Source organism: Panthera pardus, unplaced genomic scaffold (genome assembly GCF_024362965.1).
Source record: "Panthera pardus isolate Hobbes unplaced genomic scaffold, ASM2436296v1 HiC_scaffold_6, whole genome shotgun sequence".
NCBI lineage: Eukaryota > Metazoa > Chordata > Mammalia > Carnivora > Felidae > Panthera > Panthera pardus.
In genome coordinates this window covers 96094995-96118078 of record NW_026526991.1, presented here as the reverse complement: position 1 = coordinate 96118078, position 23084 = coordinate 96094995, and the positions used below count along the sequence as shown (strand labels likewise).

Genomic DNA, 23084 nt, shown 5'->3' with positions numbered 1-23084 from the left:
GTCCAGAAAGGAAAACAAACAAAAAATCTAAGTCTAATGTCTGATGTCACTGGTTGTGCACCTGATCTCTAAGTGTGCAGTAAAGTTCTCGTTTCTTTTAAATTCTGTGACCAATGTCAAGCAGGAAAGCACCAGGGTAGGCCAGTAAATGAGCTCAGTGCTGTCCTGATGAAAACCCTTGTTATTCCCAAATGGCTAAAGTCACTCCCACTCATACACTGTGTGTCCTTGCCATGGTTGGATTATTTCATAACTGGTGTTGAGGTGAAAGCTGGGTTCACATTTGTTAACATGCAAATAAGGACATATTATTTGCAACTTTTTCCTTGTTTAACTTTTCCATAATTTGTGTTCACCAACTGTAGTTGTTAGATAGTAAAATTTAAAACTCCAATATGTAGAACAAACAGTGAATGTCCACAAGCTATTTCATGGAGCTGGGTCATAGCTACGGTCTACAGTGCTATGGACTTATTATTACTTTTTTAATGCCAGATGTACATAGGAAGAATTCAAGCTTTTCCTATCAAAAGCATCCGGAAAAGACAGACAATTCTCTCCAAAAGCTGGTTGCTGATAATTAATACTTATATATAACTGTATTTATTTAGAAGCTCGTGAACACACACACACACACACACACACACACACACACAAATACATATGCATCTCATGGACGGAATTACTGTTCTATAATTTCCAAAATGTAAAGTCAGTGTCCAGAGATCATCCTGGTTCAAATCCCCCCTGTAGGCTTTTTCAACCCCTTATTAATAGCTATCAAATATATCTTTCATGCTTAGGTCTTTGAGAAAGCCTCTCTTTTGAGTCAATTTAATATGTATTAATATTTAGTCAAAACATTCAAAGATTTTGTAAATGGTTTTGGTCATTTCAAAAGAACACATGTTTTCCATTGCCAGTTCCAGATTTTTTTTCATATGTGAATAGTCATTTTTATTTTGTTTCATTTGTCGTAACTTCTTTTTTAAGATTAACAGATGTTAAAATCAACCTCTACCCTGGATTTCATTCAGTTTCAGTTTTTGTAGTAATTGTTTTTAATTTTTTTTTAATGCTTATTTATTTTTGAGAGAGAGAGACAGACACCAAGTGTGAGTGAGGGAGGGACAGAGAGAGGGAGACACAGAATTGGAAGCAGGCTCCAGCCTCTGAGCTCTCAGCACAGAGCCCGACGTGGGGCTCAAACCCACGAACCACCAGATCATGACCTGAGCTGAAGTCAGACACTTAACCAACTGAGCCACCCAGGTGCCCCAATAGTAGTAATTGTTTTTAGCAGAAGATCTTGAGCTGGACTGCCAGGATAAGAAACCCAGATTGCCTGCTTCATGTAAATCTGATCTTGGACACTGCTTTAAAACCACTCTCTGCCTCCGTATGATCACCAGTAAGATGTGGACAATAATGATACCCTCTCCCTGCAGTCTTTGTGAAGAGTTTATCTACTACCTGCGATCCTGCCTGTCTGGTACAGAAAGGGCAGGAAAGGTTGTTACTTAGTCCTCTGATCCCGTGTTATTTGATACTTTAAAGCTAACCTGTGATAACTTCCATTTAGGAGTAGAATGTAGCCGATTGGAAAAGGCAAGATGTCCTCCTCTAACAAGCAGGATAAGGAGAATAAATTGCCAAAATTATATTTTAAATTCATCCTAAATCTGTGCGAGAAGAGAAGACCACCCAAACTGAGATCTGGGATGCAGAGTCTTTTCAGGTGAAGAGATGATCTATATATTCAGTGAAATCCCTATCAAATCCTAGCAGGATCTATTCCCAGAAAGTGAAAGACTATGTCTAAAATGTATATGGAAATGCAAAGTGCCCAGAATAGCTGAAAGGATTTTTTTTTAATGTTTTATTTACTTTTGAGAGAGAGAGACAGAGTATGAGCAGGGGAGGGGCAGAGAGAGAGGGAGACACAGAATCCGAAGCAGGCTCCAGGCTCTGAGCTGTCAGCACAGAGCCCAAAACAGGGCTCGAATTTATGAATCACGAGTTTATGACCTGAGCCAAAGTTGGATGCATGACTGACTGAACCACCCAGGCGTCCCTTAGCCAAAAGGATTTTTTTAAAAAGAACAAATCTGGAGGATTTCAGTTCCTGGTATTGAAGCTTGCTATTAGCATTTATTAATCAAGATAGTGTAATACTCACATGCAGATAGACATATATATTAATGAAACACAACTGAGAGTCCGGACTAATACTGACATTCCTGGTCAATGTGTTACCAAACCCAAGTTCAGCTGCCAGTCTCTTGGAAGGCCATCACTCAGGAGGAGAGTTTTTGACGAGAAAGGAACATGGGCTTTAGTCAGAAGGCCGGCAACCTGGGGAGAAGGCAGACTTTTGTCCAAAAACCAACTCGGAGGTTTCCTGCCTGACCCAGCGGGGGTTTTAATGGGTTTAGGGTAGTTAACCAGCAAAAGGAGTGCAGTGGCCTGCAACATTTCTTGATTACGTGCAGACTTGATGATGCCCGCTCCAAATGTTATCTCAGTGCTCAGGGGTTGTGCAAGGGGGTCCGGTTCTTGTTTGTTGATGTGCAGGAGTACTCTGTTCTTTCCTCAAAGGAGGGCAAGGTCTACAGATACACAAAGGGAGGTCAGTAAAATCATCAACGTGATCTAAACGAAGAAAAGCATTTTGCTAAAACCTTGCTAAAGCTAGTCAGAAAGCTGAGGCAGCTTTAAACAGACTTGCTGGCTGCTGTGGCCTGGGAAAGTTCGGGTCCTTCACTCCTCAAGGCCAGTGGTCTGCAAATCTCAAAAAAAGTAAATGAGTTCTTTTACAGATCAAGGGCCTTAAGTCAGTAAGTAAGAAGGGTGTTAACATGGAGCAAGTTAACCCTTAAGACTGGCTGCGGGGCGTTCCATTAATTTGCAATCAATGGGAGAAATTATCTTTCTTTAGTTTTCAACAAATGAAGTTGGGACAATTAGAGGCCCACACTGATAGAGTTACATTTGGGCCCTGATCTTCGTATCATAACAAAATTAACTCAAAATTGATCGTAGAAGCTGAATGTAAGGGGAACCACTATAAACATTAGAAAAAAAAAACATAAAAAGGTTGGTAAACTTGAATTAGGCAGACTTCTTAGACCCAACACCAAAAGCATAATTCATAAAATTAATAAAGTAGTAAATTGAATTGCATCAAAATTGAAAACTTTTGCGCCCCACGAGGTTCACACCCTGTGTAATTCTCTCCCCTTGAGGGTGGGCAGGAGCTGTGACTTACTTCTAGCTTGCAGAATAAGGCAAGCATGAAGAGCTGTTGCAGATACTTAAGCTCCCAAAGCAAATGATTTTGAGTTAATTAAAAGGGAGATGATCCATCATGGGCTTGATGCTATCAGGTAAAGCTTTAAAAGAGTGGCTGGACCTCCCCTGAGTGAGAGACCCTTGCTGGCTTTAAAGACGTAAGCAGCCACGTGACAAAGTGCCTATGGAAAGGGCCACAAGGCAATGAACTCTGCCAATACCCTGAGTGCAGTTGGAAGCGGATTCTCCTCCGGTCAAGCCCGTAGATGAGGTTGCAATACCATCAAAATGATTTCAAGCTGGTGAGATCCTGAAGCCAAGAACACAGCTAAGCCTCGCTCCAGAAACCTGTGACGTAAGACGTGGGGTTTTTTTGGTTTAAGCCACTAAATTGCTGGTCATCTGTTGCACAGCAATAACGAATGAATGCAGCTGACAGTGACTCGGAATTTAGTGTTTTGGTCTGTTTGATAGAGATCTCTCTTCTTTCAGGTGAGAAATGCTCCACAATTTGGTTTGCTAGTTTTTTGTTTATCCATCTGTTTGGGCAAGAATCTCTCTCTCCTCTTCTGGAAAGGAGAATGTCTGTATTAGTGAATTTTAGATCTGTACCGGTGAATTTTTGTGTTCTATATTTATTCTATCCTGGGTCCTGTTGTTATGAGTATGAAATTTTTGCCTACCTCTGGATAAATGCTCTTACAAAAGGAGTACGAGTCTGAGTACTTTCCAGAGCTCAAGTAACACTTATGTTTTTTTAATTTTTTTTATGTTTATTTATTCAACAAAAACTAATTCAGGAGCATTTTATTTTACATTTATTTATTTATTTTGAGAGAAACAGCACACATGCACATCCAAGTCGGGGGAGGGGCAGAAAGAGGGGGCGAGAGAACCCCAAGCAGGCTCTGTGCTGTCAGTGTGGAGCTCTTCACGGGGCTCAGTCCCACAAACTGTGAGATCATGACCTGAGCCAAGATCATGAGTCAGTCGCTTAACCCACTGAACTGCCCAGGTTCCCCCAGGAGCATTTTTCTATAGGAAACCAGGTTTATATAATCCAAATGATTGTTTCATCAGATCAGACTGACTCAATACTTTTGATTTGAAGACAGGCATATGTTTTCACCTCACTTTGTCAGTGTGGGGTATGTTTTACTTTTTATAGAGATTTAGGATTGTCATTCTAAATTCCTATAATTCTTATACTGGTTTACTGACAACATAAGCTAAGATTATGTCCACATGTTAAAATGCACACAAAAAAGTAAAAGGACATGTTCAAATAAATTGAGTAGAAATTATGAAATGTTTTGTGTATCAACGGTAATTGTTTTCTATAGTATTTCAGCTTGAAAATCTTCTAAAATTCTTAGTTAAATTTAAAAAAAAATTTTTTTTTTTTACATTTATTTATTTTTGAGAGACAGACAAAGACAGAGCATGAGCAGGGGAGGAGTGTCAGAGAGAGAGGGAGACACAGACTCTGAAGCAGGCCCCAGGCTCTGAGCTGTCAGCACAAAACCCAACACGGGGCTCGAACCCACAAACCGTGAGATCATGACCTGAGCCGAAGTCGGATGCTTAACTGACTGAGCCACCCAGGCGCCCATAAAATTCTTAGTTGAATTTAAGACTAATTTTTTTTTTTTTTAATTTTTTTTTTTTCAACGTTTTTTATTTATTTTTGGGACAGAGAGAGACAGAGCATGAACGGGGGAGGGGCAGAGAGAGAGGGAGACACAGAATCGGAAACAGGCTCCAGGCTCCGAGCCATCAGCCCAGAGCCTGATGCGGGGCTCGAACTCACGGACCGCAAGATCGTGACCTGGCTGAAGTCGGACGCTTAACCGACTGCGCCACCCAGGCGCCCCAAGACTAATATTAAATAGGGTGATAATTGAAAATCTTTGGGTTGTTTCTAGGTGAGATGGAATGCTAAAATGTGGTCACCCAACATAGTTGTTATATATGTACACATATTCTTATACATAAATATCCTTAAACATAAATATTCCTATATATTCATTTAACAAATTTATATTTGATCCACTATGTAGAAAATATCTGCGGAAGTATTGCTCTATCAGAGCTATTTGGCCATTACTCTAAGTGAAACATCGCGTGTACACATTTTTACCAATTTTCAGGTTTTCCTCTTTTGTTCCCATTAGTTCATGTAAAGATAGATTAGTGATCATTTAGTTTTATAGTTTGCCAATATTTTATAAATTACAGAGAAGAATCATATGGAAATAATGGAAGAATTGGCATTGTCCAGAGATCAGGGATTCGATTTGGATCAGGATGAAATAAGAAAATGAGCACATGTGGGGATCTACAAGTTTGATGGTTGGAAATATAACCAAATGCTTTGACACAGCTTACATAAACAGGTGGAGTGTAATTCCCCTACCATGAAATGCGGGCCTTGGCGATTTGTTTCAGTGAAGAGCTTGTCACAGAACTGACACTGCTTAACTTCCCAGATAAGGCTTAAAAAATCAGTCATCTTGGGACATCAGCCTTTGAAGTCTTGAGACACAATGCTGGAGATTCCTTGTGGGGGAAACAAAACAAAACCAAAGAGAAGCAGATTTGAGATGCCTGCGCATTTCACGTCCTCAGTTGTCTGCGTCTTCCTGGTGCCTGCACCTGCATCAGGCCATCACGATGACTCCAGCCACTGTTTGCCACCTGGTAAGAGACTCAGAGCCAGAACCGTGCAGCTGAGTCACTCCTGAATTCCTGACTCTTGGTAACCAAGAGATGATCGTGATTATTGCTGTTTTAAGCTGCTAACTCTCAGGTGATCTGTGATGAAAAACAGACACCCAATATAGTGAGAAATAGTTTCTTTTGTTAGATGGGAGCAGGGATTTTTTTGTCAGTTTTCAGTGTGGGATGTGGGGTAAACAATGAATGTTGGAGAGCTGAGAAAGCCGACTACATCGAACAGGTGTCATTCTCTTTAGTCACCCAAAACTGAATCCTATTCCTGGAACCATGCCTTATTAGATCTATCTCTAATTTCAGAGAACTGCATTGAAATACTTTCCCAGCCTCCCTTGAGATTATGAAAGCCCCTGCAATGGCTTGTTGATGTGCCAATTAGGCATTTTCTAGAATTTTCTTACTAGCATGTTTGTGCTTAGGGTGTTCTACAAGGAGGAGTCTCTCAGGAGAGCTAAAGGGCATATCAGATTAGGGCCCACTCTAATGAAATCATTTTAACTTATTTATCTTTATCAAAGCCCTATCTTCAAACACAGTCATGTTCTGAAGTACATGTGAATTTTGGGGAGACACAATTCAGCCCTTAACAAGCACCTAATACAGGTATGACTTAATATTATGCCCTTCATATTTGCTGTATTTTGTTCATTAAAAGGGAGTTACTAATTCTAGCTCATACGCAAGTTTACAGATTTTTACAAGGGCACAAACACCAGACAGCTGAATCACTGGGAGCCATTCAAGGCTGTCTACCACACTCATTTGAGAGGACAACAATAACAACAAAAAATCATCGAGGGATTTACTTTCCCAGGCTTCCTTGAAATTATATGGAAGATTATGGCCAAGGATTTATCAAATAGAAGCTAGTAGGCAAAGAAACAAGGACCATACAGAATCTAGCCTACAGGGTAGTGCCACCATATTGGTGAAACCAATATCCATTGTCTATGTTGTTTGAGGCACAGCCTGTTGACCCTCTCTGCGATGGGCATCAGTGTAAACTTCACTCTATCAAATCTGCAGTGATTTGTGGTATTATAAGTGGCTGTGTAGCCTCCTGACCCCATACTTTGGCCAGACTATAGATTCTCCAAGCTATCCAATCTTTAATATATTCTTTCGCTGTTTAAAATCGACAGAGTTAGGGGCACCTGGGTGGCTCAGTCAGTTAAGCGTCCATCTTTGGTTCAGGTCATGATCTTGTGGTTCATGAGTCCAAACTGCATGTTGGGTTCTGTGCTGACAGCTCAGAGCCTGGACCCTGCTTCGGATTCTGTGTCTCCCTTTCTCTCTCTGCCCCTCCTCTGCTCCTGCTCTGTCTCTCTTTCTCTCTCTCTCAAAAATAATCATTAAAAAAAATTTTAGTAAATAAAAATAAATAAAATAGAGTTGTTTTGTTTCCTCAAATAAGAGCTCCAGCTATAATACTGTGTTTACAACCACGTTTAGGCCATTTGGTCATGGTTAAACAATGCCCTTTGTGGGAGCATGTGTGAATAAACACATATGCTTGCCTGAACTTTGATCTCTTCAAGACTTTTTCTCTGAATCTACTCCTCTCTATCCCTGTGCACACTATGCCTGAGTTCATCTACCACCTGCAATCACCAGCCCAGTTGGGAGGCTGTTTAGATGGGTTGGGCCATTTCAGTCATGGAGATTTGAAACTTTGCACATGTCAACACTGGGAAGTTGTTCCTGCTGTAGCATCCACAGCGAGGCTCCTTCCTTACCTACCGCGTCTCTCATTGCTGCTCTCCCCAGAGCAACGGTGATTTAGTCTTACCCTGTCTGTCTTCATACTACCACTCTTGGCACCTTAAATGATTCCCAAAACTCACCAGTGTGGATGTGGTCTGTAAGTGTCAACCATGCCGGCTTGTCGTATATGTACACGTCCTGTTTTAAAAGTATAAATATATTCTTTTTTGTAATGTTTATGTATTTATTTCGGGAGAGAGAGGGCATGAGTGGAGGAAGAGCAGAAAGAGAGGGAGGGAGAGAATCCCGAGGAGGCTCCATGCTGTCATTGCAGAGCCTGACGCAGGGCTCGATCTCACAAATCGCGAGATCATGACCTGCGTCAAAATCAAGAGTCAATACTCAACCGACTGAACCACCCAGGTGCCCCAAAGGTATAAATATATTCTTAAAAAAAAATTAAAATGTGTATACCTGCATTCAAAAAAATTCTCATTTTGGCTATGGTTTTCTGTTTGTTTTGTTTTGAATTCTCATTTGTGTTATCTCTTATAAAGATACGTTGCTTTTCATTTTGTTTTGTGTCATTCGTTTAGCTGTATTGTCTTTGCAGGTAAAACCATGCTAGCCTGGCAGCTATTTTAACTTGGTCTGCCTCGAAATTTTCTATCAAGTAGAGACAAATAATAACTACTTTTGTTACAGGAGGGTGGGCGAGACACTGGTCCTCGTCTCACAGAGCCGAAGAATGAATCTCACAGACAACAACAGAGAGTGAGCAAAGCAGTAGAGTTTATTGAGGGAAAGTATAAAGCTCGCAAGAATGAGAAAGGTCCCGACTGGGTAGCCGCTGAGGATTTCTGTCCCTGACTTCTTATTGGGACCTTATCGGAAAGTTTCTGGGACTCCACTCATGGGACCTAGCCCAGGCGGGTCTGGAATACGTTTTTCCTTTTTTTTTTGGCCCAAACCCTGCTGTTTCTTCAGCCTCCCACTTGCAGAGATAAGATCCCTTATCGCTCTCTGCCTAATGTTTCCCTATTCACTTTGCTGTGTGTGTGTGTGGGGGGGGGGGGGGGTTGAGAATTCATTCGTATAAAGCTTATCCTCAAATAAATGCCTTAGACATAATAAGCTCAAAAATGTTGCCAGCTCCTACCATCATAATCATAATCATTACTACCAACGGAGAATAAAGACACTGTTTCTTTTAATGCTGCCGGTTCGTGACTCAGGGAAAAAATTCAACTCTCATTTGCCACATGAAGACCTAAAAAAAAAAAAAAAAAAAAAATTTAATTAATTAATTAAAATTAAAATTAAAATTAAGAAAAACACCACAGATGTCTGTTATAATTTGGTTTAGTTTGGTTAAAGAATCTGACTTTTCTTTTTTTTTTTTTTAATTTTTTTTTTTTTAACGTTTATTTATTTTTGAGACAGAGAGAGACACAGCATGAACTGGGGAGGGGCAGAGAGAGAGGGAGACACAGAATCAGAAGCAGGCTCCAGGCTCTGAGCCATCAGCCCAGAGCCCGACGCGGGGCTCGAACTCACGGACCGCGAGATGGTGACCTGAGCCGAAGTCGGACGCTTAACCGACTGAGCCCCCCAGACGCCCCTAGAATCTGACTTTTCTGATCATGATGCTAGGTCATGTATGCTAGAGAAATATTCAATATTGCATGCAAGAAGGATGTGTGTATTGGCAATGTATAATAGGCATCAGAAGCTTCACTGACCAAGTATGTATAATAGGCTATTTTTGTTTTGCCATAAGCCCAGGGTAATTAACCAGACATAAAAAGTTACAAAACATTTTCTTGGAAGATGGGTTAAATTTATGGAAGAAAATGACTCTAAATACTACCTTTACAGTGTTTTCTGGTAGAATGGCCTGCAGAGTGGCCTTGATTTGAATCTTTGTCACATCTCTCATTCTTATTTTTCTCAGTAATGTTACTGCACCATTGTTACCATACCAAGGTTATACTATACTACGTGTTATACTATACTTACGGATGTTACCATATTCCCCTTTTATGATTCTCTGGATCAAAGAGAGAATGTTTCCATACAACCACAAAAGGGGAAATTAACAAATACCTCATTAACTCTATGCAGGGGGAAACTTGAGAAATAAACACAGAACACAGCATAAGGACATAATCTACACATTGTAACTTTCAGATCCTGGAAGTCCTCCAGCGGAAGGAAAGAAAGACGAGAGGGAGGGAGGGACATTGGTGAATTCTAACACCAAACAAAAAAAATCTTGCAGCTCAGAAATTATGCCTTTTGGTCCTCAGTCAGTTTTTTCTTCCTAGGGTTACCCTACTTTTTAAGTTTTCTTCACTGAAGAGCAAAGTTTTCCATAAATAACAGTAAGGAGAAAGGAGAGCTGATGGACAATTTTTGAAGAACGATACAGTTTGTCTACATCTTCAGGTGTCATTCAGCACATTAAAAAAAGCATCTGATTTTATTTTAAAATTGTGAAACTATAAACACATTGTAAATTATATAATTATAAATATGCATCTATTTATTTCTAGACATATAGGAAAAATTTGATTCTAGGGCTATATTTATTTTTTTTAATTTTTTTTTAACATTTATTTTTTTTTGAGACAGAGAGAGAGAGAGAGCATGAACAGGGGAGGGTCAGAGGAAGAGGGAGACACAGAATCTGCAACAGGCTCCAGGCTCTGAGCTGTCAGCACAGAGCCTGACGCGGGGCTCGAACCCACAGACCGCGAGATCATGACCAGAGCCGAAGTTGGATGCTTAACCGACTGAGCCACCCAGGCGCCCCGCCTAGGGCCATATTTAGAGTACAAGAAAGTCCAAGGGGAAGACACAGGAATAGATTTTATAAACTCCCCAAACATTCTTAACATCTTTATTTTCCTATGTTTTCCCTTTGAAGAGTGTCATTTATTACGGAGTTTAAGTTTTCCTTCCTGTTAGCGAGCACTTCAGCTGCCCCCAAATCCTAACACCATAAATGAATGGCCTACTTTACCAGATGTCACTACCAGCTTGCTAGGCGACAATACATGGCTGTACACTATTACCAGTACCCCTGCTTTTTGAAAGTTCTCGTTATGCCGCTTGACTTTTCCAGAAGACCTACATTGGTTACCTGTTTTTATGAGCAGAAAGAACTCCGAAGAGGATTTTTTGCTTTTAGGAAAAGAGGTAAAAGGCAAGAATAGCATTCAGCGCTCACCCCAGCCAGTGCCTTGCCTGGGAACCGCCCTGGGCATCTCAGCCTTGAGCCACCAGAGCCTTGAACTGTGTCTGTGAGCACCTGTGCTTTACTTCGATTTACTTTGTGCATCCCTTAGCAAATTTGGGGGGGTCGGGAATGCTCAAAATTTTTTCTATGTAACTCAATGGCAATTGCTTCTTTGCTTCATGCCATTTCAGCTTCCAAAAAGTTTCAGAGGAATGTTCTGCTTTCAGATGATGGGAAAAATGAACTCAAACACATGCTTTATTCATGTAAACCTTCAAGTAGGCGTTTCCTCCCTTGTAACCTCATGCGCTGCAAGGCACATTCCTCCACAGCCTTGCAGGAATTATTAACCTTGTTTTTCGTTCCTTTTCCTCCCCAGTACTTGCTGCAGGAACCAGGGAGGGAGGCTACATTATAGTGTCTGTTTTGCAGACACAAGACCAACATGTAACGCACCAGAAACCCCGAATGGAGCCCTGATGTCCAAAGCAACTTGAAATCCCAAAAGTTTTGAGGCTCCCCTTGAGAAGTTCCAAGGCCCATCCAGTTCCTGCCCTAACTCCCACATACCCTGTTAGCCCCATAAAAATTGTCCTGAGGCTCAACAAAGGCAGGGCAAATTTGGGAGTGCTCTCCTGCCTTCTCCTTGAGCTGCCTTTCCAATAACAAAACTTTCTCTGCTTCAAACCCAGTGACTCAGAGATCGGCTTACTGCACGCGGGACACAAATCTGATTTCAGGGTTTTGTTGCAGGCGGTTAGTTAGTTTTTAACAGGATGCCCGGAAGCCAGCAAAGAGAAGTCATGGCCAGCTATCAGGAGAGTCAGAGGCCTGTCCTGGCAACATCCCAAAGCAAAGCCACAAGAAGCTGGATCAAACCAGACAAGGCCCAAGATGGCTGACAAAGTAGGCTGGAAACCCTTCACCAAGTCAGGAAGAAATAAATGGTGCTGAAACCCAGTTGCCAAGAAATCCCCAGCTGAAATAATGTATATTCCACCCCCTTATTAACAACTGTCAAGAAAAGATAGAAGTTCACAATGCACAGCTCGCTTGCTCTCTCACTCTCTCTCTCTCTCCCACTCTCACATCTCGGGAGTGTATTTTTTGCTTTAGTAAACTTTGCTGCTGGTATCACTCACCCACTGTGTTGTGTCTGTCCTTGAATTCTTTCTCGTGATGAAACCAAGAGCCTTCACTGGCATCTTTAGGATGGGTGCGGCGGAGGCCTCTGGGCCCAGAATCTCCCCAGTCCACCCAGAAGTAGTTTGGCAACAGAAACCTGGGTAAGAATCAGCACGATAGAAGTCCAAAAGAGAAAGAAGAAAGAAGTCACCAGTGTCATGGCTTTTACACAAGCTTCAGCGTTAGAATCCTGGTACCCTTTGATATTAAACTCTATTGATATTAAACTTGCTATGTCTCCAAAGAGAAAAAAGTAACAGAAAAAAAAGATGCTGTGGGAATAGGTAAGGGGATGATAATCTGAACATTGATGGGCACTAAGAAAATAATGGTTTGTGTTTCATTCATATTAATCTTTCATGATGTCTTGCTTGATTCTCATTTTAAAACAATAGGAAGTATATGGTCTATCACTGGGAACTAAAAAAGAAAAAAAGAACAAAGATCCCAGAAAAATAATAACAATCACCCTCTTGGTTTTCCACTTCAACCAGAGAAAAAGAGGATGGAAAAAAGTAGCTACCTTCAGGAAATAGAAGATGCTGAGGCAGGTGTCAAAGCAGACACTTAAGTGGTCGATCCTTAGGCAAAACAGAATAATAATTTAAAAAAAATTTTTTTTTACATTTATTTTTTTTGACAGACAGAGAGACAGAGCACAAGTGGGGAGGGGTAGAGAGAGAGAAGGAGACAGAATCCGAAGCAGGCTCCAGGCTCTGAGCCCGACGCGGGGCTTGAACTCACAAACTGCGAGATCATGACCTGAGCCGAAGTTGGACTCTCAACCAACTGAGCCACCCAGGCACCCCATAATTTTTTTTTTTTTTTAATTTGACCACTGCTGTGTGGATCTGCAGAGAGCACCAGTGGACGTGAATTGATCAGTATCGTGATCAAGAAACGTATTCTGGTTATGGACAAGCTGATGAGGAGAAAACCAATGAAGTGAAGTTGATTTTCCTCTTTCTTACTCAGTTGATGCAGTTCATTATTCCAATCAGTCCGGCTCTACAAATACCTGTTATAAATTCCAGTTAAGACAACCAAAAAGACAACCAAATACCTGTTATAAATCCCAGTTAAGACAACAAAAATGTCCTGTGTGCTTGACATTTCTTCTGAGTGAAAAATGACCATCCCAAACATCACTGCTGATGAACTGATGAATTGAAAACGATTGAATAGCTTTTGTTGTGCTTTTTGTTTGTTTGTTTTTATTGTGGCTTCCATTCCATTTCAGTAGACACCAGCTTCTATTATCATACTGGTTCTCAGCAAACACTGGGAAAGCCATTTACCATTTAGGTTCATTTAAAATGTTTTAGTTTGGGGCACCTGGGTGGCTCAGTCGGTTAAGCGTCCGACTTCAGCTCAGGTCACGATCTCGCAGTCCGTGAGCTCGAGCCCCGCATCGGACTCTGGGCTGATGGCTCAGAGCCTGGAGCCTGCTTCCGATTCTGTGTCTCCCTCTCTCTCTGCCCCTCCCCCATTCATGCTCTGTCTCTCTCTGTCTCAAAAAATAAATAAACGTTAAAAAAATAAATAAATAAGATAAAATGTTTTAGTTTAAGATTTCCTTGCCGACAGTTTAAGAGCAAATACAGAGGTGAAGAGTAATCGTTTAGAATGATTGCTGATGCCTCGTTTTTTTTGGAGAAGGACTAGGATTGCATTATTTAAATATCTGTGTAGACATCTGTAAAGAGGATAGCTGTGTAGAGGATACGCAGATGTAAATATCTGTGAAGAGGATAGAAACCAGAGCCATTAAATTTTGTGGTTCTTTCCCACTCTACCTTCCCACCCTCTGGTTCGCCTAGTTATAATTCCTGATAACTTCTATTATATTCTTTGTGTAAGACCAAAGGCCACATAGTTTTCCTCCCGCTTTCTTTTCCTAGTATCAGATATTTAATATGGCCCTATTATTAACATGTTCAGTATTTTTTTCCACACAATTTGGGTTAGTGTACTCAAAGGTAGAGTTTTCAAGGGCTGACAAGAGCAGAAAGCGGTGGGAAATGGACTTCCAAGTTTTAGAGTAATTTGAAGTTGGAAAGTTTTGTGTTGACTACTTCTGTGACCTGAAGGACCCAGTGCACTATTTTGTCTTCAGAAGGGATGGATAGTATCTGTATATTTGGAATTAAGTCATACCTGTGGGAAAACAAAAACAACAACAACAACAACAACATTCAACCTAGTAAGTTTGGAGATTTAACTGGCTTTATTAAACAATTCGTGAATGGGACAGCATTCCATCTAGCAAGTAGAGGGGGCTCCAAGGAGTTGTACAAAATGGAAGGTTTTTATAGAAGGGGAGAGTGGGGGCAAGAAAGTTATTTGCAGAAGAAAAGGATTGTTCTAGAGGAGGTTGCTTTCTTGGGGGGGGAAGGCAAGGTGTCTTATCATGCAGATTATCTCATCTTTCTTTGAGGGATGGAGTGGACCCAGGAGGCAGACCCACTGGTGCTGATGGAAAAACTACTGACTGACAGGTTAAGACTCCATTTCTGGGGGAGGTTGAAACTGCAATCAGGTTGGGTATTAAGCCGAATTTTGAGCACTTGGTCAAAGTGACACCATTTTAAGTGACACCACCATCTGGTTTTCTTTTTAACAGTTCCCCCCTTTTGAGCAGACTCTCCATTTAACTGAGAGATAGGATCAAATTGTAAGGCATTGGCTCCACTCTCGGCTACTGCCCGGCAGTTGATGCTTTTTGTTGCTTCTTTGTGTGGTACCTGTAGGTCATGATGGTTTTTACTCAGCTTCTGTGTTATTCATGGGTCACAGTTTCTGATTCGCATTCTTTGAGCTGGTTATTTTCCTCATTCCTTAGATGTTTCAGTTTTAGGGAGATCATTTGCTTGGTGGTTAATGGCTGAGAACATACATTTAAAACTTCTGAGGGAACACAACACTGCGGGTAGATTATTATGTTTACTATAAGCAGGGCAAGTCCCAGTGTTGCAAGTGTACTTCAAAGCCATGGTCTCCAAGACCTAAACTGGTTACAGATCAAAAAAGTTAAGGAATGACCCTGTGGAAGGAGTCAAACTTTTTTTTCTTAACATTTATTTATTTTTTGAGAGCATGAGTGGGGGAGGGGCAGAGAGAATGGGAGTCACAGAATCTAAAGCAGGCTCCAGGCTCTGAGCCGTCAGCACAGAGCCTGACATGGGGCTCAAACTCAGAACTGTGGCATCATGACCTGAGCTGAAGTCAAACACTTAGCCGACTAAGCCACCCAGGTGCCCCAAGGAGTCAACCTTTTAAGCCAAGCACCTTGCTCAGTGATCTTAAGTACCTGAGTTTCACCTTTCCCAAAAGTGTTAATCCAGATGCACACAGATGCCTCCTTGCTCAGCTAAAAGATAGTCAAGGGCTATCCTGTTATCAGGAACAACTTTGTCCCGAGAGTTGAAGGATTTTTGTTGGGCCGCTACTATCTTTAGCAAAGGAATCTGCCGTGTCTTCGAGAGTCAGGGAGAGGCTTCTGATCATATGTTCATTTACCCTTACCCCTAACCATGGAAGCATGGTCCTACTAAAAGGAGCAAGTCTTGAGTCATGAACGCTTCCAGCTGTGTCTTCTTTTTCAACTTGACAGAGTAAATTCAGGGGAGTCAACCAATGAGATGTCTTAGTTTCCTTGTGAAAAGTTAGGGGCGCCATGAGATAACCTAAGAGGCATTGCCCAGCTATGTACCAGCTACCCAGGCATTCACGGGCCCAAGATAACCACCACAGAAAAAAACCAAACCCTGCTGGAGTGCAAACCATTCCCATTAGGGTGGCGCTGTTCACGAATTCACTCACAGGGATTGTTGCATTTATTCATTCAAGCCAACAGCTATTAAGTTTTCAGCACATACAGCAAGAAAATCTCCTAGCCTAAAAGAATGAGTTGTTCTAAATATCCTGCAAAGATGGGTGCTGTTGGTGAAGGTCTCAGAGAGTTGGGGGGGGGGGCAGATGTGATTTAGATAATCATGGGAATGTGGGGGTGCACAGGTACCGAGATTCACATAAGCAGCTGCATCTAATTGGGTACGTACAGTTATAATTGAAGAAAGGTAAAGACAAGGCACAGGCTGTTCTGGCTGTAAAAGTTGAACTCAGAGACTTCGGGGGCGGGGGTTGATTGTAGTTTGCAGTGACACCAGGAAAAGAAGAAAAAATATTCACAGGGAGGACCAAGATGTCTCTAGCATCATGGACAGATTGAAATCTTTGATGACAACTCCAGCAATCTGAAAGATTACCCTCCACACACACCCCCGCCCTTAGTGAGAGCCTAGGAGATATGGATGAGGGCGTTATCTTTCCAAGCCAATGCCAGAGTGAAGGCAAGAAAAAGCATAAGAAAAGAGTTCATGTTTAGTGAAACTATGAAGTCTTGATCTGGTGTCCTGGGTGGAAATGGTCCACCTTGATATTAACTATTTCTCTTCTGCGCCAATTTGTTTCAGAGGGCTCCAACGTTTCCCTGGACCAGATGTCGGGTGGAGCCTTGTTCCGCTGTGAGATGTGAATCCAATACCTTTTAACTGGGCAGCAGTGTTTTTGGTCAGGAGCACGTGGTAAGGTTCATTCCAGTGGGGTCTGAGGACCGTTTTTCTCCGTTGACATTACCAGAGTACCTCCTCCCCAGGTTCCAGTCTGACCACCAGGATCCTCTGAATTGGAATCTGGGAAGGCTTCTTTAACCTATTTATTGATGATAGGCTTCAGCATAAGACATTAAAGACTTACAGTAGTTGGTATCCAAGCAGATAATAAGAGATCAACAAAAGGATGGATACCCATGATGATCTCTGGTGGAGTGAGTTTGTCTTCCGAAGGGGGGCACTGTGAACAATCAGTGAGACCGGAGGCAACACCTTAGGCCACAGGAGATTTTAAGTTTGAGGACCCCATTCGTTCTCTCAGCCTTGCTCGTTGATTGAGGGTGATAAGGACATAACAGGCAACAGCCATACAAGAGGTATGTATATTGCCATGGTTTTGCATGAGCATTCCCAAAGCTTGATTATCCTTTCATGTATAAATAAAAATGGAAGGCTGTAAGTAGCCCTAAGGTAGGCGGTAACTGCAGGGTTGTTTTAGCCTCATAAAAGCCTGTTCATATTTTTCTTCCCAAGGAAAGGGCTCAGCGACTGAAATTTTAGTAAGTTCATAGGGTGGGGGAGCCAGTAGAAACCAATGAGGAATCTACAGAATGCAATAGCCAGCCAAGCCTAAAATCCATGAAGCTATCCCTTAAATGAAGGAGGGCCAAGGAAATTCTTTCACTATCTTAATCCTTCTTGGAGACAGCTGAATTTCTACAGCACTTGCATTATGACATAGGTAAAGAACAGTATCTAGAGAAAAACTTTCTTTAGATGCCTTATGTCCCTTTTCAGCTGTTATAGCAAATAAATGGAATCTTTGAAGGATGGCTCTTTGGTAATTGAGCACAGCAAGAGATTGTCCACATATTGTAAAAGGGTTGATTTTCCAGAATACTGGAGGGTATTTAAATCCTGGTGAGGTCCTTGGGAGAAATAAGGGGCCTCTGTGAACCCCTGAGGCATGATGGTCCAGGTATCTTGATTGTTCCAAGTAAAGGCAAACAGATATTGGCTGTTGGGGTCTCCAGGGATGCTGATAAAAAGCTGAACCAAGATCTACAATAGAGAACCATTTGAGTCTGGTGGAACTTGTAACAGAAGGCCATGGGGGGTTTGAATAGCTAGGAAACTGGGAATAACCACCTTGTCAATAGCAGTCAAGTCCTGGACAAATCACCATCCCTGTCCATTAGGTTTTTGGACAGGCAAGATTGGCAAGTTACAGGGGCTGGTGTAGGGAATGATTAGCAGCCCCCCCTCCCCCAGGCAATTAGGCCTTTTATCATTGCTGTGAGGCTTTATATGGCCTCAGGGTTTAATGGATATTGAGGCAATTTAGGAAGAATTTTAGTCACATCTACCTGAAGTTTTATAGTCTGCACTTTTTATTCTCGCAGTGTCAGAAACAGACCACAGTTTTTTTGGTTTTGTTTTTGGCACCTCAGCTGTATAGGGGAGCTTTGTTAGGATTTGTCCTCTTCTAGATCAAGAACAGATTATAAAGAGCATAAAGGATCAGATTCAGGTTGATCAGGAAATTCTAAGGTAAAGTCTCCATTAGAAGCGAAGTGTATTGCCCTTTTACTTATTTTTTTAAGTAAAAATTTTTTTTAATTTTTTTTTTATTTTAGGAGAGAGAGAGCATGCACACACACATGGGGAAGGGGCAGAGAGAGAATCCCAAGCCCCACACAGGACTCACTCTCAGCAACCATGAGATCATGACCTGAGCCGAAATCAAGTCAGATGCCCAGCTGACTGAACTACCCAGGCACCCCATATTAGCCCTTTTAATTTAGAAAGGAGATATCTACCTAATAAATTAACTGGAGCTGGATCACATAACAAAAAGGAATGGTTTCCAGTAACAGATCCCAGAGTCATTTGCACTGGTTGAGATAGAAACCCTCTGTGAACTTTATTAGATACGCTCGCTAAGGAAACCTTTTTACTCAAGAGGAATTTGTTGTCCTATGAGAGTGGGGTTTAAGGAGAAAGCGGAGCTCCAGTAGCTACTAAAATCTGGCAAGGTTTTCCATCAATGTTAATTGCAGTTTCCCCTGACTGCTTAGGGGAATTACTGGTAACAGTCCTATCAGCCCTGGGAGGGGCCCATAAAGGAGCCCACCCTTGGAGGCATTCAGGGAAGGGAAGACTTTGCATAGGACCTTTGAGGACAATTTTATTTCCAGTGCCCAACTGATTACAAACCTTTAGGCCATTGTTTTGATGGCGGAGCCCTAGAATGTGCAGGGCCCAGGTGTCATTTTAGCTCCCTGGCCTCGGAGCTGTTGTAGCTGTAAAGCCAACTTGGCAGGTTTTTGTTTCCAGTCTTACTTGAAGTTCCTTTCAAAATGCCCAGCGCTAGTCCTAAGTTCAGTTGGGTTGGTGGCCTGCTATCCTGCTCTCTGCCCTTTTATTAGCCCACTGATCTCTGGAGGCAATCCATTTACTAATAGAGCAGCTAGAGCAAGTTGGGTGACCTCATCTAGTGTATGGAGTCCAGAATGCTGAAGGAAGAGTGCCTCCAAAAAAGCCTTTAAAGTCTGCCACAGGTTCATCTTTCTTTGTTTGCATGTTTGAAACACAGACCGATCAGTGTGGGTAGGGAAAACTCCAGGAAAGTCTTTTAAAAGATTAGCTGCTAGTCTGGGAGCTTTCTCTGGTTTGTAAGAGCACCACGCTAGAGACACGGTATCTCAAATATCACCTTCAGAATTATGCCCTTCTTCCCGCATCCATTCTGGGGCTTCACCAGGTCCTACCAACAGTTGCACAAGCTGATAAAGACCTGGCAGCCTGGGGTCACAGGCTCTGATAAGGATTTAAAACTCTTAAAAAACTCAGGATCCTCCTCTTTATCTACGACCCTTAGTTGTCTTTGACCAAGAAGTGAGAGAGATCTGAGGAGGATGCCCTGCAACCTCGGGTGGTTTTATTTTTAAAGGTAACTGCTCAATTGTCTCTTCAGAGTGAAAAGGCAGTTCAGATAGAGAATTAGTAGACCACGAGAACCCAGGAAAAGAAGGGTAGAGGGGAGCAGTAGAAGTCATGTCAGTCCTGTCCTCTTATCTTAGGTACCTTTTGTGTTTTTTTCATTAGCTTTCTGTAATGAGCCTTTCAATAAGGCTATTTCAGAATCTTGAAGCCCTTTGGAAGCTTCTGCACACCAATTGATTAGGCATCCCTTTCTGTTTGCTTAATTTGGGAACCCTTACTTTCTTAAATGAACAATCTTGTCTAATTGGAATGCTTCCTGTAATGGCCATTGCGATTCTAGGTTATTTTTAGTAAAATTTTTCCATCTTGCTACCTACCTGCAACTTCTGGGGACTATAATTCTTAGATGTAAAATAATCTGGTGTGCTGAAAGGTGGCATGCTTGACTCTTCAGGATTTAAAGATCTCATTAGCCAAGATGTTGGGTTTCTGGGAGACAAACTAATGCCTAAAAGGGATACGCCATGGCGTTGGGGATTGTGCGTGTTTTACAGTGTACCTCATTGCACAGATGTCTTCCTGAGGTTGGCAGGGTACCTCGAGTCAATCTAACCTGTTCAGTTACTAACTTACCCTATCTTGAAAGTCTTCTTGATGTGGCAAGCACTCTAACAACCTTTAAATGCCCGACCTGTGTCCACCAGTTTTTGTAGTTCTTTTGGCCTCCAAGATCCCCGCTAGCAATAGCCCTTATCTACACAAAACAAGACAGATGAACAAACAAGAAGGCCTGTACAGACTACCACCAATTCCCTGGGAAATTTGCTGAGGTTTTGTACTCTGGGACTTGTAATCTGAAAGGCTAAGGGCTTGGTTCTGGGCAGGCCTTTCTGCCAGCTCAGTTGGGCTCTGGGCATAACTGTCTGCCAGTGTAAACTGACCTGTCCTAGTTAGATTGGTGGCTCAAAAGCAACAACAACAACAACAACAACAAAGCCTCTCAGATCAAGAGGGGCTTACCCAAAGCCCTCAGAAATGGCGAGAAAGAGGAACCCAGTACTTCGAATTGCTGGTGAGGAAGTTATCATAAAGCACATCTTAAATAGGATTACAGATCATTATAATTCTTAAAACTTTATTTATTCAACCAACACGGCAATAAAAGACCCTAAAGGCAAATGTATACCATTATATAGTTGTTATTGAAACTTAGCTCTTTCAACATTGAGAAGTTTTAACTAGGCAATTAAAGACCTGATAAAGATGAAACCTAAAGCTTTGTTTTTTTGGCAAAGAGAAAAAACCCTTTGTTTACATTGTCTTATCAAGAGCAGAACAGTCCAAGAAAACTTTGTCTTTTTGAACAGAGAGAAAAGCAGAATTTTAACCTTACACCAGTGTACTTTTAAAATTTCATTCATCTCAACCTTAGTAGAATAAAGTCATAATTTAAAAGACATACCTATCTTAACAATATTTGATCTGTATCCCCTTAAAAGTTTACCATTGTTAATTTTTCCCGTGGAACCAGTGAGGAAATTTACAGTTAAAGGGGGTGTTTTTTGCCTTCTGACAACTTGGGGAGTAGTGCTAAGGCACTAAAGAGTCAGATAAGCAGGCCGCACCCCGGGGGTGCAGAAACGGGAAGGGGGGTGGGGGGAGAGGGCGGAAGAGGTGAGGAACCGCCTAGGGGCTTGAGGGCTGGCAGTCCAGTCGGAGGCACCGAGGGCAGAGAAAAGAGTTCACATGATCCTAAAGTCTGTCAACTCAGATAGATGAGCAGATATCAATTTTTGTTTTGTTTTATATTATGCTTTGTTTTGTTTTGCTTTTTGTTTTTGTCTTCCACTAGTGGAATTAAGCAGTCTAAGTCAGGCCAGAGAAGACAGGGAAGTTCCCCAAAACAAAAGGAGTTTCAGCAGCTGCTTGGGAATATTCCTTAAAATCTCCACCCCAAGGTAGGCTAGCCAGAAACAATTGGCTCTAATCATCATAGTTATTAATCCAGGAAATGAATGAGAGAGAAGCCTTTACATATAGTTAGAGTAACCAGAGTGTATAGGAAGAAACAGTGAGAGAGAGTTAGAGTTCCCTACATTAGGGATGCCCTCTGTAAAATCCACCACACTATTTCAGTGCATTGCTTTGCTGACAATGACCGGAAGCCGGGCTCGCTGCCTTGGTCGGGAATGTCGTGTCAGACAGTTGTTTCAAAGACAATGGAATAGCAGCCGCAGAGTCCTGCGTAGCACTAGTCACACAAGCATCATGAAACTCTTGGGCACAGACAGCATACTGGGCTGGGGTCCGAATGATGTTCTTAAGAGAGCCCCAGTCCCAGGCACACATGGAATGAGTGCCATGAATAGTTTCTAAAATACCGATTGTAAAAGGGCTGTGATGGACCTACTGCCGAACTGATTTTTGCAATTCTTTTACTATTGGAAAGAACAGGCCTTCACGGTCACATTGCCCATTTTGCCTGTCAATGGGAAACATCTGGAATTTACTGGCCTTATGGGCTTTTTAAATGTACTTTTGCATGGGGGTGAGGACTTTATCAGAGCAGGTCAGTGAGGTTTTCAGAGGCTCCTTATCGTCCCACCCTTTTGGGGAGGGGGGAGTAGCTTCTGGCTGTAAAGGAGCCAGAGGCACAATCTGAGTATAGGGGGAGCAAGGCTTTTCCTCCTTCTTATTTACTTTTTAAAAAAAATTTTTTTTAAGTTTTATTTATTTTTGAGAGAGAGAGCATGAGTTGGGGAGAGGCAGAGAGAGAGGGAGACACAGAATCTGAAGAAGGCTCCAGGCTCCGAGCCGTCAGCATAGGGCCTGAAGCAGGGCTCGAACTCCCAAACCATGAGATCATGACCTGAGCTGAAGTCAGACGCTTAACCCACTGAGCCACCCAGGTGTCCCTTCCTCCTTTTTATAAAATTTTTTTTTAAACGTTTTATTTATTTTTGAGACAGAGAGAGACAGAGCATGAACGGTGGGAGGGGCAGAGAGGGAGACACAGAATCGGAAGCAGGCTCCAGGCTCTGAGCCATTAGCCCAGAGCCCGACGCGGGGCTCGAACTCACGGATCGCGAGATCGTGACCTGAGCCGAAGTGGGATGCTTAACCGACTGAGCCACCCAGGCGCCCCCCTTCCTCCTTTTTAGATGCACTGCCGGGCTCAAAGGGGGGGAAGGGTAGCTCGGACAAAGGACCAGGTGAGGATTACTTTAGGGGGTACTTTTAGCCCCTTTAGAAGGCCTGGCCTTCATTGTTTTTTCTATTCGTTCCAACGCTTCAAGATAGTAAGTTCCTTGTTCCGGGAACCGAGGGCAATTTTTGTTGGACGGCCAATAATCTACAGAGAGCCTTAG

General features: G+C 42.2%; 1 protein-coding gene across 1 annotated transcript; it reads right to left on the bottom strand.

Annotated features, from left to right (window-relative positions):
* Positions 1 to 12325: 12325 nt before the first annotated feature.
* On the bottom strand, positions 12326 to 13146 carry LOC109268553 (taste receptor type 2 member 7-like). Its single transcript, XM_053895347.1, is given in 3 exon segments — positions 12326 to 12716; positions 12806 to 13114; positions 13117 to 13146. Coding segments are annotated over 3 exon segments (549 nt in total). The 3' UTR covers positions 12326 to 12506.
* Between the last annotated feature and the right edge of the window lie 9938 nt (positions 13147 to 23084).